Source organism: Eimeria acervulina, genomic scaffold (assembly GCF_000499425.1).
Source record: "Eimeria acervulina Houghton genomic scaffold, Eah_scaff80, whole genome shotgun sequence".
Taxonomy (NCBI): Eukaryota; Apicomplexa; class Conoidasida; order Eucoccidiorida; family Eimeriidae; genus Eimeria; species Eimeria acervulina.
In genome coordinates, this window is record NW_013549593.1 from 26,400 (window position 1) to 42,500 (window position 16,101).

The 16,101-nt window shown below is 53.8% G+C and overlaps 3 protein-coding genes across 3 annotated transcripts in view; 1 reads left to right on the forward strand and 2 right to left on the reverse strand.

Annotated features, from left to right (window-relative positions):
- Positions 1-1,227: 1,227 nt before the first annotated feature.
- On the reverse strand, positions 1,228-2,677 carry EAH_00013820 (GK16168, related; the record flags this gene model as incomplete). The annotated part of the gene is made up of 3 exons (XM_013394367.1): positions 1,228-1,700; positions 1,966-2,109; positions 2,653-2,677. 3 exons carry the CDS (start codon positions 2,675-2,677, stop codon positions 1,228-1,230), a joined length of 642 nt encoding a protein of 213 aa, XP_013249821.1.
- A 1,752-nt stretch (positions 2,678-4,429) lies between these two features.
- On the reverse strand, positions 4,430-13,304 carry EAH_00013830 (hypothetical protein, conserved; the record flags this gene model as incomplete). The annotated part of the gene is made up of 6 exons (XM_013394368.1): positions 4,430-7,886; positions 8,073-8,149; positions 8,408-8,483; positions 8,624-8,777; positions 8,945-9,100; positions 9,236-13,304. 6 exons carry the CDS (start codon positions 13,302-13,304, stop codon positions 4,430-4,432), a joined length of 7,989 nt encoding a protein of 2,662 aa, XP_013249822.1.
- Positions 13,305-13,879: 575 nt separating this feature from the next.
- Positions 13,880-16,101, forward strand: part of EAH_00013840 (hypothetical protein, conserved) — a gene marked incomplete at both ends in the record, with an annotated part of 5,161 nt that continues 2,939 nt past the window's right edge. The window contains 3 exons of the mRNA XM_013394369.1: positions 13,880-13,884; positions 14,722-15,846; positions 15,949-16,101. The exon at positions 15,949-16,101 is cut by the window's right edge and continues 285 nt beyond it. Coding sequence (XP_013249823.1) covers positions 13,880-13,884; positions 14,722-15,846; positions 15,949-16,101 — 1,283 coding nt within the window. The remainder of the gene's footprint in view (positions 13,885-14,721; positions 15,847-15,948) is intronic.

Sequence of the window (16,101 nt, forward strand, 5' to 3'; positions counted from 1 at the left end):
TATATGTGATTTTCCCTGGCCTTTCACAAGAATAAACACAAGTAAATCTGCGTATCCGAGGTGTTAATAGAAACGCCTAACGAGGACTGCATTGTTGCAAGAAATTGCAGTATATCTCTGTTGCGTTTCTTCCGTCTCTCTTCCTATTATCACCTGTTGAATACTTTGTGGGATCAGAGCAGCAAACTTTCTTCTTTTATGGGTGTTGCTGCACTCACACAGACCCGACAGACATACGCACTGTTAGCTGCAAGCAGCTGCCGTTGCCTTCCTTTCCTATTCAAATTCTCTCAAGTTTTGCAAAAACAAACTCTTGATAATCTCTTCTTGCATACAAATACCAAAGCAGGAGCTGCAAACAAAGCAGTCCTACGTTGTCCTTCTTTTTAGTGTACGGAGATATGGGTTTATATTATATAACAACCTTTTCTAGTATATTCATTAGCTAGGGTTTATATTATAATACAGCCTCTTCTAGCATATTCATTAGTTAGGGTTTATATTATATGACGACATCCTCTAGCATATTCATTAGTTAGGGTTTATGTTCTATAACAGCCTCAACCTCTTTTAGTATATTCAGTAGTTAGTGTTTCTATTATATTACAGCCTCTTTCAGTATATTCATTAGTTAGGATTTATATTATATAACAGCCTCTTGTAGTGTATTCATTAATTAGTTAATTGCAGCTGTTCTCCAGACCCAGAAATGCTTCAACAAAGGCAGGCAGCGGGACGGATAGACGCACAGCCAGAGATCTTCTCCTTGCAAGCCCTCAGGGTTTAGGGTTTAAGGGTATTTTAGCTTTACTATTGCTGCTGCACTCTGCATCGGTAGAGAGAAAGAAGAGGAAAATCTTCAGGTGTACACTTAACCTCCTGCTATATCTGGTGTGTCTACTAGAGACTCTAAACAAAATAGAATTAAAGCACCACTATTATGTAATATATATATATATATATGTTATATCTATTATATATATATAGATATACAGATATACAGATATATATTGTTCGAGTTGCCCCTAATGCAGCTGTTGTTGCAATCGAGAGGTGCAGCATAATCCCTAAAAGTCTAATCCCCAAGTTAAGAAGCAAAATATGGCTGAAACGAACTCCTAAAGAGGGTGTTAAAATCATATTTCTGCATTTGTTTGCAAACAAAGAGAGCCTGAAAGACCCGATCATGTGAGCAATTAAAAGAGCAGTTGTTTAGAAAGCAGAAACTCAGAGGAAGTCTTCCTCTATTTGTCTGCAGCTGTCTATAGTGCCATCTCCCTTGTACTGCTCTACTGGCTTTAAATGCTGCAAGGATTGATACGTTTTAAGTTCTGTTTGAATTCGTTTTTGTTCTTCTTCCTGCTGCTGCCTGAGCTTCTCCTGTTGTAATTTTTGCTTTCTCTCGTTGCGCTCTCTTCTGTCGCGCTCTGCTTTCTTTTCCTCAAGGTTTATCTTGGGTTCTGCTTTAGTTTTCTCCAGACGTTTAATCATATCTTTATCTCGCTTCACGTTGTGTACATATTTCACTTTATTCTGCTGCTTAAACCCCACCTGCCCCGTCTCCATGCTCGCTGTCTTCTTTAAATTTGAAGCTGGGGTGTATACGATCGTTACTTCTGATTGTTTGCATCCCTCTATCGAGTTGTATTTTGTTAATTGGCAGGCTTCTTCGATGACTTCTGCTGGCAGTGATTCATAATCTGAGCACAACATTTAAATTAAAACAAGGGGGTATACTAAACTAAATATTTAAAAAATGCATTTAAAAAGATATCAAATCAACAAATATAGCCGTAAAAACAAGAAATATGATTTGCAGGTTTCGCTTCATTATTCAGTTTCTGAACGAAGATTTGGGGTGTACATACACCTGGACGTATGACGCATTGCGTTCTACAGCTTAAACTGCTCTTTAAAAATCCTTTAATTAACTATTTTATTCGAAATATATATTTAAAAACCCACCTGTTTGTCCAAAAGGCATCCGTACATACACATGAGCACTCGACAGCTCGCTGACGTGAAACCAAACATCTTCAGGAAATGCATGCACTATTAAATCTTCATTTTCGTATTTATCTCGGCCCATATATATTTCATATCCAGGAGCTGCATGCAATATACACCACAATGACACTCGCTATAAAACAAATCCCTTATCACGGTTGATGAGTTGCATAGACACTAAGCAGCAGCAGCAGCAGCTGTTGCTGCTGCAGCAACAGCAGCACCAACTGCAGCAACAGCACCAGCTGCAGCAACACCAGTTGCATCAGCAGAACCAGCTATAACAGCTGCAGCACCAGCTACAGGAGGAGAAGCTGCAGCAATAGCACCTGCTGCAGGAGCAGCAGCTGCAGCAACAGCATCAGCTGCAGCAGCTGCGCCAGCTGCTGCTGCTGCGAGCAGTCTATCAGTAGCTGCGGATGGCTTCCAATTGCAGATTTGATGCATCAAGCAGCAATACCCTACAGATAGGAGCTGCAACTTCAGGGGGTAATACTTCAATAAAACAAACCGCTATGTGGCAGCAAATATAAATATCCTCCACACTCAACTCCTTTGACCCCGCAAACCCTAAACCCTAAACTCTAAACCTTAAACTCATAGACCTAAACCCTAAACCCTAAACCATTCAAGGCTACGGCTTACTGGAGCACTGGTAGGTGAACACCATTTTAGCGTTGTCTTAGGGAGAACGTAGACAGAGTGTTGCTGCTGTTTCGCCCGCTGTTGAGACAAAACCTGAGTTTGAAACCCTCGACAAATGTTATATGCAATAATTTCCTTTAGATCAATTCACAGCAACAGCAGCAGCAGCAGCAGCAGGTAATGCAGCAGCGGAACGTGACAGCGGCTTATCTTGCTGCTGCAGTTGATACTGTTGTGCTGATGCTGATGCTGATGCTGCTGCTGCTGCTGCTGCTGCTGGTTCTGCTGCTGCAGGACTTGATGGTCTTGCTGCGCGTGCTGCTGTTGCTACTGTTGTTGCTGCTGCTGTTGCTGCTGCGGCTGTTGGGCCCCCCAGTACAATACGTTGTGCGGCTACTTTTCAAAATGCTTCCGTAGAGAAGTTCAAAATAAAACAAATAAATAAATTAATTAACGCATTGAAAGACAAAACAAATGCAAATAGAAGACAAAAACTCCCAGCAGCCTCACAAGGCCGCCAGTACATACACCCGGCAGCAGCGGTGCTGCTGCTGCTGCTACTGTTTGCCCTATCGTTTGTAGCAAAGAAGCATAAAATACTTTAAATCAATTAAATAAACAAATAATTCATTTGATAGAGATAAAGAAATACATACAACTCTACTGCACAAACTTTCCCTGCAGCCACATGGGGCCCCCCGCTCTCTCCTTAGCAGCAGACAAATATATGTTGTATAGGACAAAAACTAGAATTAATTTGTGTTTAATTATATAAATTGATTTATTTAAATTGAAAACAAATTCATTCTACCTTTTATTTTAATTATTTTTGGGGTTTTATCTCCCAGCTCGCCTCTGCAGCAGCGCTGCTGCACTGCTTAGGCATCGAGACACTCTGCTGTTTGTTTTTGTGTTTTGTTTTGTTTGCTTGTAAAACAAACAGCAAAATATAGAAATAAAATAAATGTTACTACATTAATCAATTTTAGAAGGGGAATACAGCCTTTTTTATTGCTAAGTTTGCTCCCGCAACACCAAAATATTAAAGACAATAATAACAATAATTACAGTAATAATAATAATAGTAATAATAATAATCATAAATAACAATAATAATAACAACAGTAATATTAATACTAATGCTTCAAACCAAATTCATGAAGGATGTAGGAAAATAAATGCACACAGACTGCAGCTGTTTCTGCTGCTGCAGTTGTTTGTGCTGCTGCAGTTGTTTGTGCTGCTGCTGCTGCTGTCTTCGCTGCTGCAGCGTTTTGCGCTGCTGCAGCTATTTTTGCTGCTGCAGCTACCTTTGCTGCTGCAGCTGTTTGCGCTGCTGCAGCTGTTTGTGCTGCTACAGTTGAATTCGCTGCTGCAGCCGTTTGTGCTGCTGCTGCTGTCTTTGCTGCTGCAGCTGTTTGTGCTGCTGCAGCTGTGTGCGCTGCTGCTGTTTCTGCCGTTGCTGCTGCTGTCTCAGCAGCAGCTCATTCATACCACCAGTTGCATGCATGCAAATATAAACCTTCAGCTTTAAAGACATATCCTTGACGTCCAATACAACTGCAACTCCTTTCTCTTCTGCAAAACGCTGCGATAGCAGCAGCATCAGCAGCAGCAGCAGCTGCTGCTGTCGCTTCTATTTGCTGCAACGTTTTGGTGTTTTCTGCTTTGAGCGGTACCCCATAGAAAGCACCGGCACTCGTGCTGCAGCAGCAGCAGCAGCAACTGCAGCAGATGCTGCTGCTGCAGCAACAGCAGCAGATGCTGCTGCTGCTTCTCAGTCTCGCAGCAGCGCTTCGAGATCGATGTCTTCCGCATTCGGGGCAGGATTTGGAGCAGCTGGTGAAAAGCCCCTTCGTGTCCACTGCTGCTGCTGCTGCTGCTGCTGTTGCTGCTGCTGCTGCTGCACAGCGGTTGCTGCTGCTGCTGCAGTTGCTCCTAAAACTTGTGGAGAGGCTTCAAGGCCCTCACCAGCCCAAGAGTCGTCCAGGGCAAAGTCAAGGTCGTTTTCCCCAGCAGCAGCAGCAGCAGCTGGTGCTGCTGCTGTTGCTGCTGCTGCTGCTGCTGCTGCATGCTTTGCATCTTCCTCTCCCCCGAGGGGCCCCCACTCATCATCAAGGCTCAAAGACTCCTCCTCACCTGCTGCAGCAAAATTTGCTGCTGTAGCTGCGGCTCTCGTCTTCCCGCGTGCTGCCGTAGCTGTCTCTGCTGCAGCAGTTGGTGCTGCTGCTGCTACTGGTGATGCTGCTGCTGAGGGGGCCTTTAAGCCGTCCTGTGCTGCTGGCACTCCCCAATCATCTTCGAACTCCAGATCGTCTTCTTCAGACGCTGCTGCTGCCGTTGCTGCTGCTGGTTGTGCTGCTGCTGCTGCATGCGTTGGTGATACTGACGGGCCTGCTGCTGCCGGTGCTGCTGCGGCTGCAAGTGCTGACATTCTTTTGTTTGTGTCTACGCCGCCTGCTGCAACTCCCCAGTCGTCTTGAAAGTCCAGGTCCTCGTCTTCAGATGCTGCCGCTGCAGGTGCTGCTCGTGCTGCAGCAGGTGCCGCAGGTGCAGCAGGTGCTGCAGATGCTACCGCTGGCGTAAGTGCTCCTGCTGCAGCGGGGGCAGCAGATGCTGCTGCTGGCGCACGCGCCGTTGCTGCAGTAGGTGTTGCTGCTGCTACTTTAATTGATGCAGTTGTCTCTTCTTGGGTTGTTGTGGGGCCCCACTCATCGTCGAGGTCTAGGTCCTCTTCTTCAGCAGCAGCTGCTGCTTCTCGTGCTGCTGCCGCTGCTGCAAACAAGCCTGATGTAGCTCCTGCTGCTGCTGTTGCTGCTGTTGCTGTTGCTGCTGTAGAGGAGCCTGCTGCAGTTCTTGCTGCTGGGCCTGCTGCTGCTGCTGCCGCTGTTCCTTCGCTTGTCTTGGGAGCAGCTTCAGGCGCTCCCCAGTCATCTTGGAAGTCGAAGTCCTCTTCTGAATCAGATGCTGCTGCAGCAGGTGCTGCTGATGCTGCAGGCACTGCTGCTGGGCCTGCTGCGGCTTCAGCTGCTGCTGCAGCAGGTGCTACTGCAGCAGGCGCTGCTGCTGCTGCATGGATGGCCTCAGGCAGAGGTTCCTTCTTGTGAATTGCTGGGGCTCCCCAATCAGCTTCCAAGTCGACATCCTCCCGTACAGCAGCAGCAGGAGCCGTTGCTGCTGCTGCTGCTGCTGCTGCTGCGGGTGCCTGCGCCACGTTTGTCGCAGCAGCAGCTGCTTCTGTTTGCTTCCTCTGCCCCATCTGAGCTGGCGGTTCTCCCCAGTCATCCTGAAAATCAATATCCTCCTCTTCAGATGCTGATGCTGCGGGTGCTGCTGCAGCAGGAGCTGCTGCTGCTGCTGCTGGGGCTGCTGCCGCTGGTGTGCGTGCCTTCATGCTTGTCGGCTGAACTCCCCAATCATCTTCGAAATCCAGATCTTCCTCTTCAGACGCTGCTGCCGCTGCTGCGGGTGCTGCTGCTGCAGGTGCTGCTGCTGCAGGTGCTGCTGCTCGTGTTGCTGCAGCAGGTGCTGCTACAGGAGGTGATGCTGCAGCAGGTGCTGCTGCTGCAGGCGCTACGACTCCCCACTCATCTTGTAAGTCCACATCCTCTTCTTCAGACGCTGCTGCTGCAGCAGGTGCTGCTGTTGGTGTTGCTGCAGCAGATGGTGTTGCACCAGCTCCTGCTGCTCGTGCTGCTGCAGCAGCTGCTGCTGATTGTTTTTCGGTATTTAACTTAGCTGAAGAGCCACCCCAGTCATCTAGGAAATCAACATCCTCTTCCTCAGACGCTGCTGCTGCTGCAGTGGTTGCACCTGCTGCTGCTGCTGCAGCAGCAGCAGCAGGCGATGCTACTACACTTCTTGCTGCAGTTGCATCGCAGCTGAGACCTGGAGCAGCAAGTGGAGTTTCATGTTCAGCAGCAGGCGGATCCTTTTTTGTAGCAGCAGCAGCTGGAGCTGCTGATTCTGCCGGTGTTCCTGCTGCTGCAGGAGCTGCTGTTGTTGTTGCTGCCGGTGTTTCTGCTGCAGCAGCAGCAGCGGCTGCTGGGGGGCTTTTGCATGACAGCCGCTCGATGTGGAATTCAATATCCCACGGCTCTGCCCCGCCCCATTCTCTTATTTCAGCATCTGCTGAAGTGCCTTTCTGCTGCTGTTGCTGCTGCTGCTGCTGCTGTTGCTGTTGTTGCTGCTGCTGTTGCTGCTGCTGCTGCTGCACTTGTCCGTGCTGCTGTTGCTGCTGGCGCTGCTGCTGCGACGGCGATGTTGAAGCTCCTCCACTAGGCCATCCCAGTACCTCCTGCTGCTGTCTCTCCCCCTCCTCTTGCTGCTGCTGTTGCTGCTGCTGCTGCTGCTGCGAACTGCGCCCCCATTCGTCTTCAGAGAAGTCCTCCACTTCCCAGCCATTGGCTGCTGTTGTGGGGTAGTGCTGCTGTTGCTGCTGCTGCTGCTGCTTCTGGTGCTGCATCTGCTGCTGTTGCTGGTCCAGCGAAGAATCGGCTCGCATCAAGTCTAGCTGTTGCTGCTGTTGCTGCTGCTGCTGCTGCTGCTGCTGCAGATGCTGCTGCTGCTGCTTTCGCTCCTCAACCAGCTCCGCTTCCCAGTCTTCTCCAGCCTCCCATCGGCTTTCTGAAGAGAGCAGCTGCTGCTCTCTTTCTTGCTGCTGCTGCGTTTCTTGCTGCTGCTTTTCTTGCTTCTGCTGCGCTTCTTGCTGCTGCTGCCGTCCTGGCTGCTGCTGTTGTTGCTGCTGCTGCTGTTGTTGTGATTCCTGTTGCTGCTGCTGGTCTTCCCCTATGTCGCTCAGCCAGTCCTCATCACCCCAACCTCCTGCAGCAGAATCGGCATTCGACGTTTGCTGTTGCTGTTTTTGTTGCTGTTGCTGCTGCTGCTGCTGCGGCTGCTGCTGCGGCTGCTTCTGCGGGGGACTTTCAGGTTCTGGGAGGGAGGCGTCCCTGTTGCTGCCAGCAGCAGCAAGGACCTTGCAAGCATCTGAAGCTGCATCTGCTGCTGCTGCTGTTGCGGCTGCAACAGCGCTCAGTTTAGCTTCTGCTTCCTTTATTGTAGCAACAACTGCTGCCGCCTTTTGCTGCTGCTCTACACAGTCCACTGCTTGATGACGACGAAGTTCTGCTGCTGCCGTTGCTGCTGCAACCACTGCAGCAGTTGAACGCTCTGCTATGTAAGCAGCAGCTGCTGCTTCTTGCGCTTTTAACTGCTGCTGCGCTTCTACAAGGGACCTGAAGCACACAGTTCACAGGCATTTAAACGGATACTGCTGCTGCTGCTGCTGCGGTTGTTGTTGTTACTGCTACTGTTGTTGCTGCTGCAGCTGTTGCTCCTTCTGCTGGGTACTGCTGCTGAACAGGCGCTACACACAGCTGCTGCTGCTGCAGCTGCCTCTGTGTACTAATGGTGCTGCTGACTGCTCTAGTTGTTGGTTCGTCTCCAGCAGCTGCTCCTTCTGCTGCTGCAGCTCCTGCAGCGAGGTTGCCATGTGGCCCTGCAGCAGCAGCAGCAGCAACACCAAACCACACGAAGCTGCAGCAGCAGCACCAGTCACAGCTTCGCAGCCAGAAGAAACAACAGCAGCCGCAGCACAGTCAACACGAACGGAAGCAGCAACAGAAGCAGCGGCAGCAGCAGCAGCAGTTCCTGCAGCATAAATGGCAGTGACACCCGCACAATCAGCTGCACTGCAGCAGCAGCAACAGCAGCAGCAACAGCAGCAGCAGCAGCAGCAACAGCTGCACAAGCCTACAGCAGTCTCCTCAATTCTTTCGTTGCACTTCCCCAGCAGCACTTTCGTCTCTGCCTCAGCCCCCTCAGCTGCTAACCTGTTCATTCACCCCACAATCAACAGCAGCAGCAGCAGCAGCATCAGCAGCAGCATCTGTAGCCTGCGAGTTCGCGCGGCAGTCTTCCCTGCAGCAGCAGCAGCACTGCTGCTGCTGCTGCAGAAGCAACAGCACATTACCTCGCACAGACGTCACTTTCCACAGAGTACGCCTCCAGCTCCTGCTTCTGCTGCTTCTGCTGTTGCTGCTGCTGCTGCTGCTGCGCATGTCCCCACAACAGCTTTAGCTGCACAGCCAACACCGCTGTCTCCTGCGAAGCCGCCAGTGCGATGCCTGAGAGGTAGCAGCACAAGCAAGGTCGAGCTGCTGCAGCAGCTGCTGCTGCAGCTACTGCTGCTTCTACTGCTACTGTTATTCCTGGTGCTGCTCCTGCTACTGCTACTACTGCTGTTGCTGCTGTTGCTGCAGCGGGGAGGTGGGTGGAGCAGCAGAAGACACACCTCGCATCTGCTGCAGCCGCAGAAGAAGTTCTCGCTCACGAAGAGCAGCACAAGACTCTTGTTGCTGCCTTTGCTGCAGCAGCAGCTCGGCCCTCTGCTGCTGCTGCTGCAGCTGCTGCTGCAACAGCCGTTTCTCCTCCTCATATGCCGCAGACACTGCAGGAACAGCAGAGACAAGAGGCACAGCAGAGACCGCCGGTTGCTGCACACGTGGCAGCAGCAGCAGCAACAACAACAACAACAGCAGCAGCAGCACAAGCAGCAGCACCCTAAGCACCAAAAAACACTCACGCGAAGCCACGATGGCCGAGTCTCCTCCAAGAGCGTCTGAGGAAGAGTGCTGCTCCTGCTGCTGCTGCTGCTGCTGCTGCAGCAGAGGCATCTGCTTAGTCAACTGTTGGAAGAGCTCTACTGCCGCAGCGCTGGCCGAAGCAGCAGCAGCAGCAGCAGCATCAACACGACAGACAGCAGCAGAAGCAGCTCCTGCTGCAGCTTTCTCTCGCTGTTGCGCTGCATTGAGGACCTCTGCAGCGTCGGCAGCTTGCTTCTGCAGCAGGTGCTGCAGCTTCTGCATCTCTTGCTGCTGCTGCTGCTGCTGCCGTTCCTGTTGCTGCTGCAGCCGTTGCACTTCCCACTGCTTCTTGCGCAGTTCTTCCGCGTGCTGCTGCTGCTGTTGCACCAGCTGTTGCTCTTTCTGCAGCAGCAGCTGCTGCTGCTGTTGCTGCTTCTGACGCTCCTGCTCGAGCGCCTTGAGCGTCTCTTCTAATTGGCATTTGGCTTGCTGCTGCTGTTGCTGCTGCTGCTCCGTTTGCTGCAGCACTTGCTCCATCGATTGTTTCTCTATGGAGTGCTGCCGCTTCTCTGCCTCCAGCTGCTCTTGCAGCTGCAGCAGTTGTTGCTGCAGCTGCTGCACCTGCTGCTGATGCTCCAACGCAGTAGAAGCTTGCTGCCGCTGCGCTTCTTCTCGTTCCACTGCGTGCTGCTGCAGTTGCTGCTGTTGCTGCTGCTGCATCTGCTCGCGTTGCTGCTCTAAGTTCTGGACTTCAGACTTGAGCTGTTCGATTTGCTGCAGCAGCAGTTGCTGCTGCTGCTGCTGCTGAAGTCGGTTGTCGCGCTGCAACACCTCCTGTTCTCTTTCTACTATGTGCTGCTGCCGCAAACCTTCCTCTAGCTGTTGTTGCTCCTGCAGCTGCTGCTCCCACTCCAGTGCTTGCTGCTGCTGCTGCTGCTGCTGCTGCAGTTGCTGCTGTTGCTGCTGCTGCTGCTGCTCTTCATTTAGCAAGGCCTCAAGCTCCTCACTAGGCTGCTGCTCTTCTGCGAGTTGCCTGGTTAGGTTTGCTGCTGACTGGAGCGTATGGACACCGTTGGTATGAGGCTCGTTGTGTGGGGCCTGCAGCAGCAGCTGCTGCTGCTGAATCTGCTGCTGCTGCTGCTGAATCTGCTGCTGCTGCTGCTGAATCTGCTGCTGCTGCTGCTCACACTGCTCCGACAGACGCTGGATTCGCTGCTGCAGCTGACCCTGAAACAAGACGGCCTCCTCTTGTGCTGCAGTGGCTGCTGCGGCTGCATCGGCTGCTGCTGAATCTGCTGCTGCTGCTGCTGCGGCTCGTATGTCATGCTGCGCTTGCTCCTGCTGCTGCTGCTGCTGCTCCATCTGCAGCTCAGCTTGCCGCTGCAGTTCTCTTATTTCGTCGTCCCGGTCTTCAAGCAATTCTTCAAGGAGATGTAGTTGCTGCTGCTGCTGCTCCAGTAGAACTTCTTGCTGCTGCAGGCGGCGTTGCTGCTGTTGCTGTTGTTGTTGTTGTTGCTGCTGCTGCTGCTGACGCGAGTCTGCTGCTCCGCTCCCCGCCTCGCTGCCGTGCTGCCTTTGTTGCTGTGGCGAGCCCTGTTCTTGCCGCATCAGCTGCAGCTGCTGCTGCAGCTGCTCGATCTCTTGCTGCTGCAGCTGTTGCTGCTTCTCAAACTCTCGCTGCTGCTGCTCCAGCTGCTGCACATGCTGCTGCTCCGCCTGCTGCTGCTGGCGCTGCAGCGCTTCCTTCTCTGCAGCGGTCTGACTGTAGCGTTTCAGCAGCTGCTGCAGATGCTGCTGCAACGAATGCGCCTGCTGCTGCTCCTCTGGCTGTTGGTGCTGCTGCTGCTCTTGCTGCACCTCAGCAGCAAACTGTTGCAGCTCCCGCTGCAGTGCAGCATGTTCATCCTGTAGCTGCTTCAGCATGCCATTCACTTGTTCTTGTTGCTGTTGCTGCTGCTCTCGTTGCTTCTTCGCTTGCTGCTCCTGCTGCTCCTGCTGCCGCTGTAAGGCATCACGCTGCTGCTCCGCCTGCTGCAGCTGCTGCTGCAGCTCCTCCATCTTCTCAACGGGAGCAGCTTGCTGCTGCTGCTGCAGTTGCTGCTGAAGGGCATCGCGCTGCTGCTCTGCGTGCTGCAGCTGCTGCTGCAGCTCTTCAACGTGCTGAGTAGTTGCAGTCTGCTGCAGCTGCTGCTGTTGCTGTTGCTGCAGCAGCAATTGAACTTGCTCCCGCAGCGTAGTCACCTCCTTTTCGTGTACCTCCTGTTGCTGCTGCAGCTGCTGCTGCAGCAGCTCTTGCTGCTGCTTGCCCTCCTGCTGCTTATCTTGGTGCTGCTGCTGCAGTTGCTGCAGTTGCTGCTGCACCGCTGCTACTTCTTCCTGCCTTTCCTGCTGCTGCTGCTGCAGGATCTTTTCGAAGTGCTGCTGCTGCTGCTGCAATCGATCCGCATGCTCTTGTTGTCGCTGCTCTTGCTGCCGCTCAAGCTCCTGCTGCTGCAGCAGCAGCTGCTGCTGCTGTTGCTGCAGTTGCTGTTGGTGCTGTTGCTGCTGCTCCTCAAGAGTTTGCTGCAGCGACGTCACCCTTGCTGTCTGCTCCTTCAGCAGTACCTCAAGGTCTCGCTTCTGCAGCATCAGTGCTTCGTTCTGCTGCTGCTGCTGCTGCAGCTGCTGCTGCTGTTGCTGCAGCTGCTGCTGCTGTTGCTGCAGCTGCTGCTGCAGCTGCTGGTGTAATTGCTGCTGGAGCTGCTCCTGCTGCTGTTCATGCTGCTGCTCCTGCTGTTCCTGTTGCTGCAGTTGCTGTTGCTGCTGCTGCAGTTGCTGTTGTTGTTGTTGCAGTTGTTGTTGCTGCTGCTGCAGTTGTTGTTGCTGCTGCTGCAATTGCTGCTGCTGCTCGGCGTTCGTCTGCTTGAGCCGCAGCAGCTCCTCTTGTGCTGCTTGCTGCTGCTGTTCCTGCTGCAGCTGGTCAATAAGCCGCTCTCGCTGCTGCAGCAAATCTTCTTGCTGCTGCCTTAGGAGTGCCTGCTGCCTCAGCTCCTCTTGCTGCTGCTGCAGCAGCAGCTGCTGCTCCTGGAGCTGCTGCTGCTGCTGCTGGAGCTGCTGCTGCTGCTGCTGGAGCTGCTGCTGTTGCTGCTCGTGCTGCTGCTGGAGCTGCTGCTGCTGCTGCTGGAGCTGCTGTTGCTGCTGCTCGTGCTGCTGCTGCAGCTCCTCAATCAGCCGTTCCCTCTCATGGGTTGGCTCATGCTGCTGCTGCTGCTGCTGTTTTTGCTGCTGCTGTTGTTGCTGCTGCAGCTCTTGCTGCAGCTGCACAATACACTGCTGCAGGGCGGCATGTTCCTCAGCGCTTTGCTGCTGCTGCTGCTGCTGTTGCTGCTGGGCCTTTTCAAGCTCTTGCTGCTGCAGCTGTATCAGTTTCTCCTGTTGCTGCAGTTTTTCCTGCTGCTGCTGCAGTTGCAGCTCTTGCCGCTGCAGGAGCGCCAGGTGCTGCTGCTGCTGCTGCTCATGGTGTTGTTGCTGTTGCTGCCCTTGCTGCTGCTGCAGCTGCTGCTCCTTCCCCTTCTCCTCTGTAGAAACTCCCCAGTCATCATCGAGGTGAATTTCGTCACCAACAGATTGCTGCTGCTGCGCCTGCTGCTGCTGCTGCTGCTGGCGCTGCTGCTGCAGTTGTTGCTGCAGCAGCTGCAGCGTACGTTCCAGATCTGTTGTTTGCTGCTCCAGTCGCTGCTTCTCCTGCGCTTCCCGCTGCAGCAGTTGCTGCTGCCGCTCAACGAGCTGCAGCAGCGCGGCATAGCTGGACTGCCCAGAGGTTGCTGCTGCTGCTGCTGATGCTGCTGCTGCTGCTGAAGGTGATTTTAGTGCTGTTGCTGCAACAGCTGCCGGTTTTGCTGCTTGTGCGGCTCCCTGGTTGAGCAACTCTACGCCCCCTCCACCTAACTGTTGCCGCTGTTGCTGCTGCTGCTGTTGCTGCTGCTGCTGCACCTGCTGTTGCTGCTGCTGCTGCTGCTGCTGTTCTTCTTCATTCTCCGACAGCTCGTCATCTCTCAAAACAGAGGAGACAAACGAAGAAATCCACATCCTGCTGCTGCTGCTGCTGTTGCTGCTGCTGCTACTACTTGCTGCTGCCTCTGCTGCTGGGTTGCTGCAGGGCGTGTCGCAGCGGCCAGGACTCCTGCTGCTGCTGCAGCAACCTTGCTCAGCTGCGGCGCACTGCTGCTGCTGCTGCTGTTGCTGTTGCTGCTGCTGCTGCTCTCGCTTCTGTAGTCTTCCAGCTTCAACTCGGAAGCGCTGCCTGTTCTGTCGCCGCTGCCGCTATTGTTGCAGTTGCTGCTGTTGCTGCTGCTGCTGCGACGGATTCTATTGCTGCTGTAGGCTTGCAATTTGTTCTAGAGACATCAGCCTTCCCGCTATTGCTGCTGCTGCTGCTGCTGCTGCTGCATGTGTCTTCGTGCCCACCCGCTGCTGTTGCTGCTGCCCCTGCTGCTATTGAAGCGCAATTGGGTGTATATGGTGCTGCTGCTGCTGCTCTATTCGTTCGAAGAGAGGCCCTATAGGCTGCAGCTGCTGCCGCTGTCTCCTGCAGCAGCAGCGGCTGCTGCTGCTGCTACTGCTGCTGCTGCTGTCGCCCAGCAGCAAACTGCGTTTTAAGGCAAATGGAGTAATCTAGTGCTGTAATATTCTGATTTTTGCGGTTGCTGTTGCGGTTGCTGTTGCGGTTGCTGCTGCGGTTGCTGCTGCTGCTGCTGCTGCTGCTGCAGGCGGGCCCTTCGCCCGCTGCTGAGGGCCGCCGACAGCAGCAGCCGGAGCAGCAGCAGCAAGAGCAGCAGCAGCAGCAGCAGCAGCAGCAATGGCAACAGTAGCAGCAAGAACAGCTGCAGCAGTAACGAACGGCTTTTAAACACAGGATAGGGAGCTTCGAAGAAGACCCCACATTTGAGATTTGCTGCTGCCTGCTGCAGCTCAGGGGCACTCGAGGCCTCACCGATCCGCTGCTGCTGCTGCTGCTGCTGCTGCTGCTGAAGGGCGAAAGCCGCTGCAGCAGTAGTAAGTGGTGATGTAGCAGTCATAGGAAAGCAACAGCACCTGCAGCAGCAGCACCTGCTGCCGCTGCTAAAGGTGAGATGCGCTGCTGGAGGTCGTTGAGGCCCTTACCCTCACTGCTGCTGCTGCTGCTGCTGCTGCTGCTGCTCCTTCTTTTCACCATTTGCTGCTCCGGCTCCTGGTCTCTTCCATGTAGCAGCAGCAGCAGCTGCTGCCGCTCACCTTCTTTCCTCAGGGCACCAAGAGCCTTTTGCAGCAGCAGCAGCAGCAGCAACAGAAGCAAGTGCAGCAGCACCAGCAGCAGCACCAGCAGCAGTGGCCCCTGTAGTTTTCCTACTTCCATTATCAAGCAGCCTGGCAGCAGGAGATGCTTCAGGCTTAACATCAGCAGCAAGACATTGCATGCAGGAGCAGCAGCTGCTACTGCTGCTGCTGCTGCTGCTGGCACGGGCAGAAGCACGTGTAGAGCGGCAGCAGGAGCAGCAGCAGCAGCAGGAGACGAATCAACTGACGCTGCTGCTGCTGCTGCTGCAGGCGGGGTGTACGTGACGGCCCCCCTCTTTTACTGCAACGGCTGTTTGCACTTGGGGCATCTGTACACCGCAGTTGCTGCAGACGCTGCTGCTGCTCTCCTAAGCCTTTTCAATGCCGCTTCTCCTGCTGCTGCTGCTGCTGCTGCAACCGGACATGCAGAGGAAGTAGGACGAGGAGCAGGACCAGCAACAGGGCAGCAAACAGCACTGCCACGACCAGCAGCAAAGACACCGGCAGCAGCAGCAGCAGCAGCAGCAGATTACTCGCTGTTGTGCGGCAGCGATCAGCATGGCGTGAAGGTGCTTGAAGCAGCAAAGCGGTGGTGGTCTGAGCTGCCGCAGAAGCAGCAGCATGAGCTGGCAGCTGTGCACTTTTCTTCAGCTGCTGCTGCTGCTGCTGCGAAGGGCGACGCTGTAGCAGCAGCTACTGCTGCAGCAGCTGCTGCTGCTGCTGCCAAAGGGGAGCGCAGCAGCATCCCCTGCTGCGTCCCTCTCAATTGGTTTGTGTCTCTTCTGTCTCTTCACTCGAAGCAGCTGCTGCAGCAGGCAAATGTTTGCTGCAGCTTCTTCCTAGAGACAGCAGCAGACACAAAAACCTGCTGCACGTACACCCCAAATCCGTCAGTCTTGCTGGAACTGCACCAGCAGCAGCAGCAGCCGAAGCAGCAAGAGCCGGGCCAACTCCAAATTCACGTGCTGCAGCAGAAGCTTCTGCAGCAGCAGCAGCAGCAGCAGCAGCAACACACCCTGCCACCTCACGCTGCTGTTGTTGCTGCTCTATGGAAGGCTCTAGAGCAAAGGGGTTTTATCTATCGAGCGCCGCTGCAGCAGCAGCAGCAGCAGCAGCAGAATTCATCAGCACAGGGGGCCGGCGGAGAAGAAGAAGCAGACGTTTGGGAAGTGCAGGAACTGGAGCAACAACACCAACCACAGCAGCAGCAGCAACAGCAGCAACAGCAGCAGCAGCAGCAGCAGCAGAGGGGAGAGGCTTCGGAGGAGTACGGGTATTTCTTTGCGTTGAAGCGTCTCTGCCCTCAGCTGCAACAGTAAGGCAGCAAGCGCTTTTGCTGTTGTTGCTGTTGCTGCTACTGCTGCTGCGATGGGGGTTTTATCTTTTGCTGCTGCTGCTGCTGCTGCTTCTGTTGCAGGTTGCTGCAGCAGCCATTGTTGCTGCTTCCAAAGGCGCAGCAGCGGGAGCTGCTGCACTTCCTCCCTCGTGTGCGAGACATTCAGGTGTCTAGACACCGCAACCTTGTGAGAATCGCGAGGATCTTCTGCAGCAGCAGCAGCAACGGCAGCAG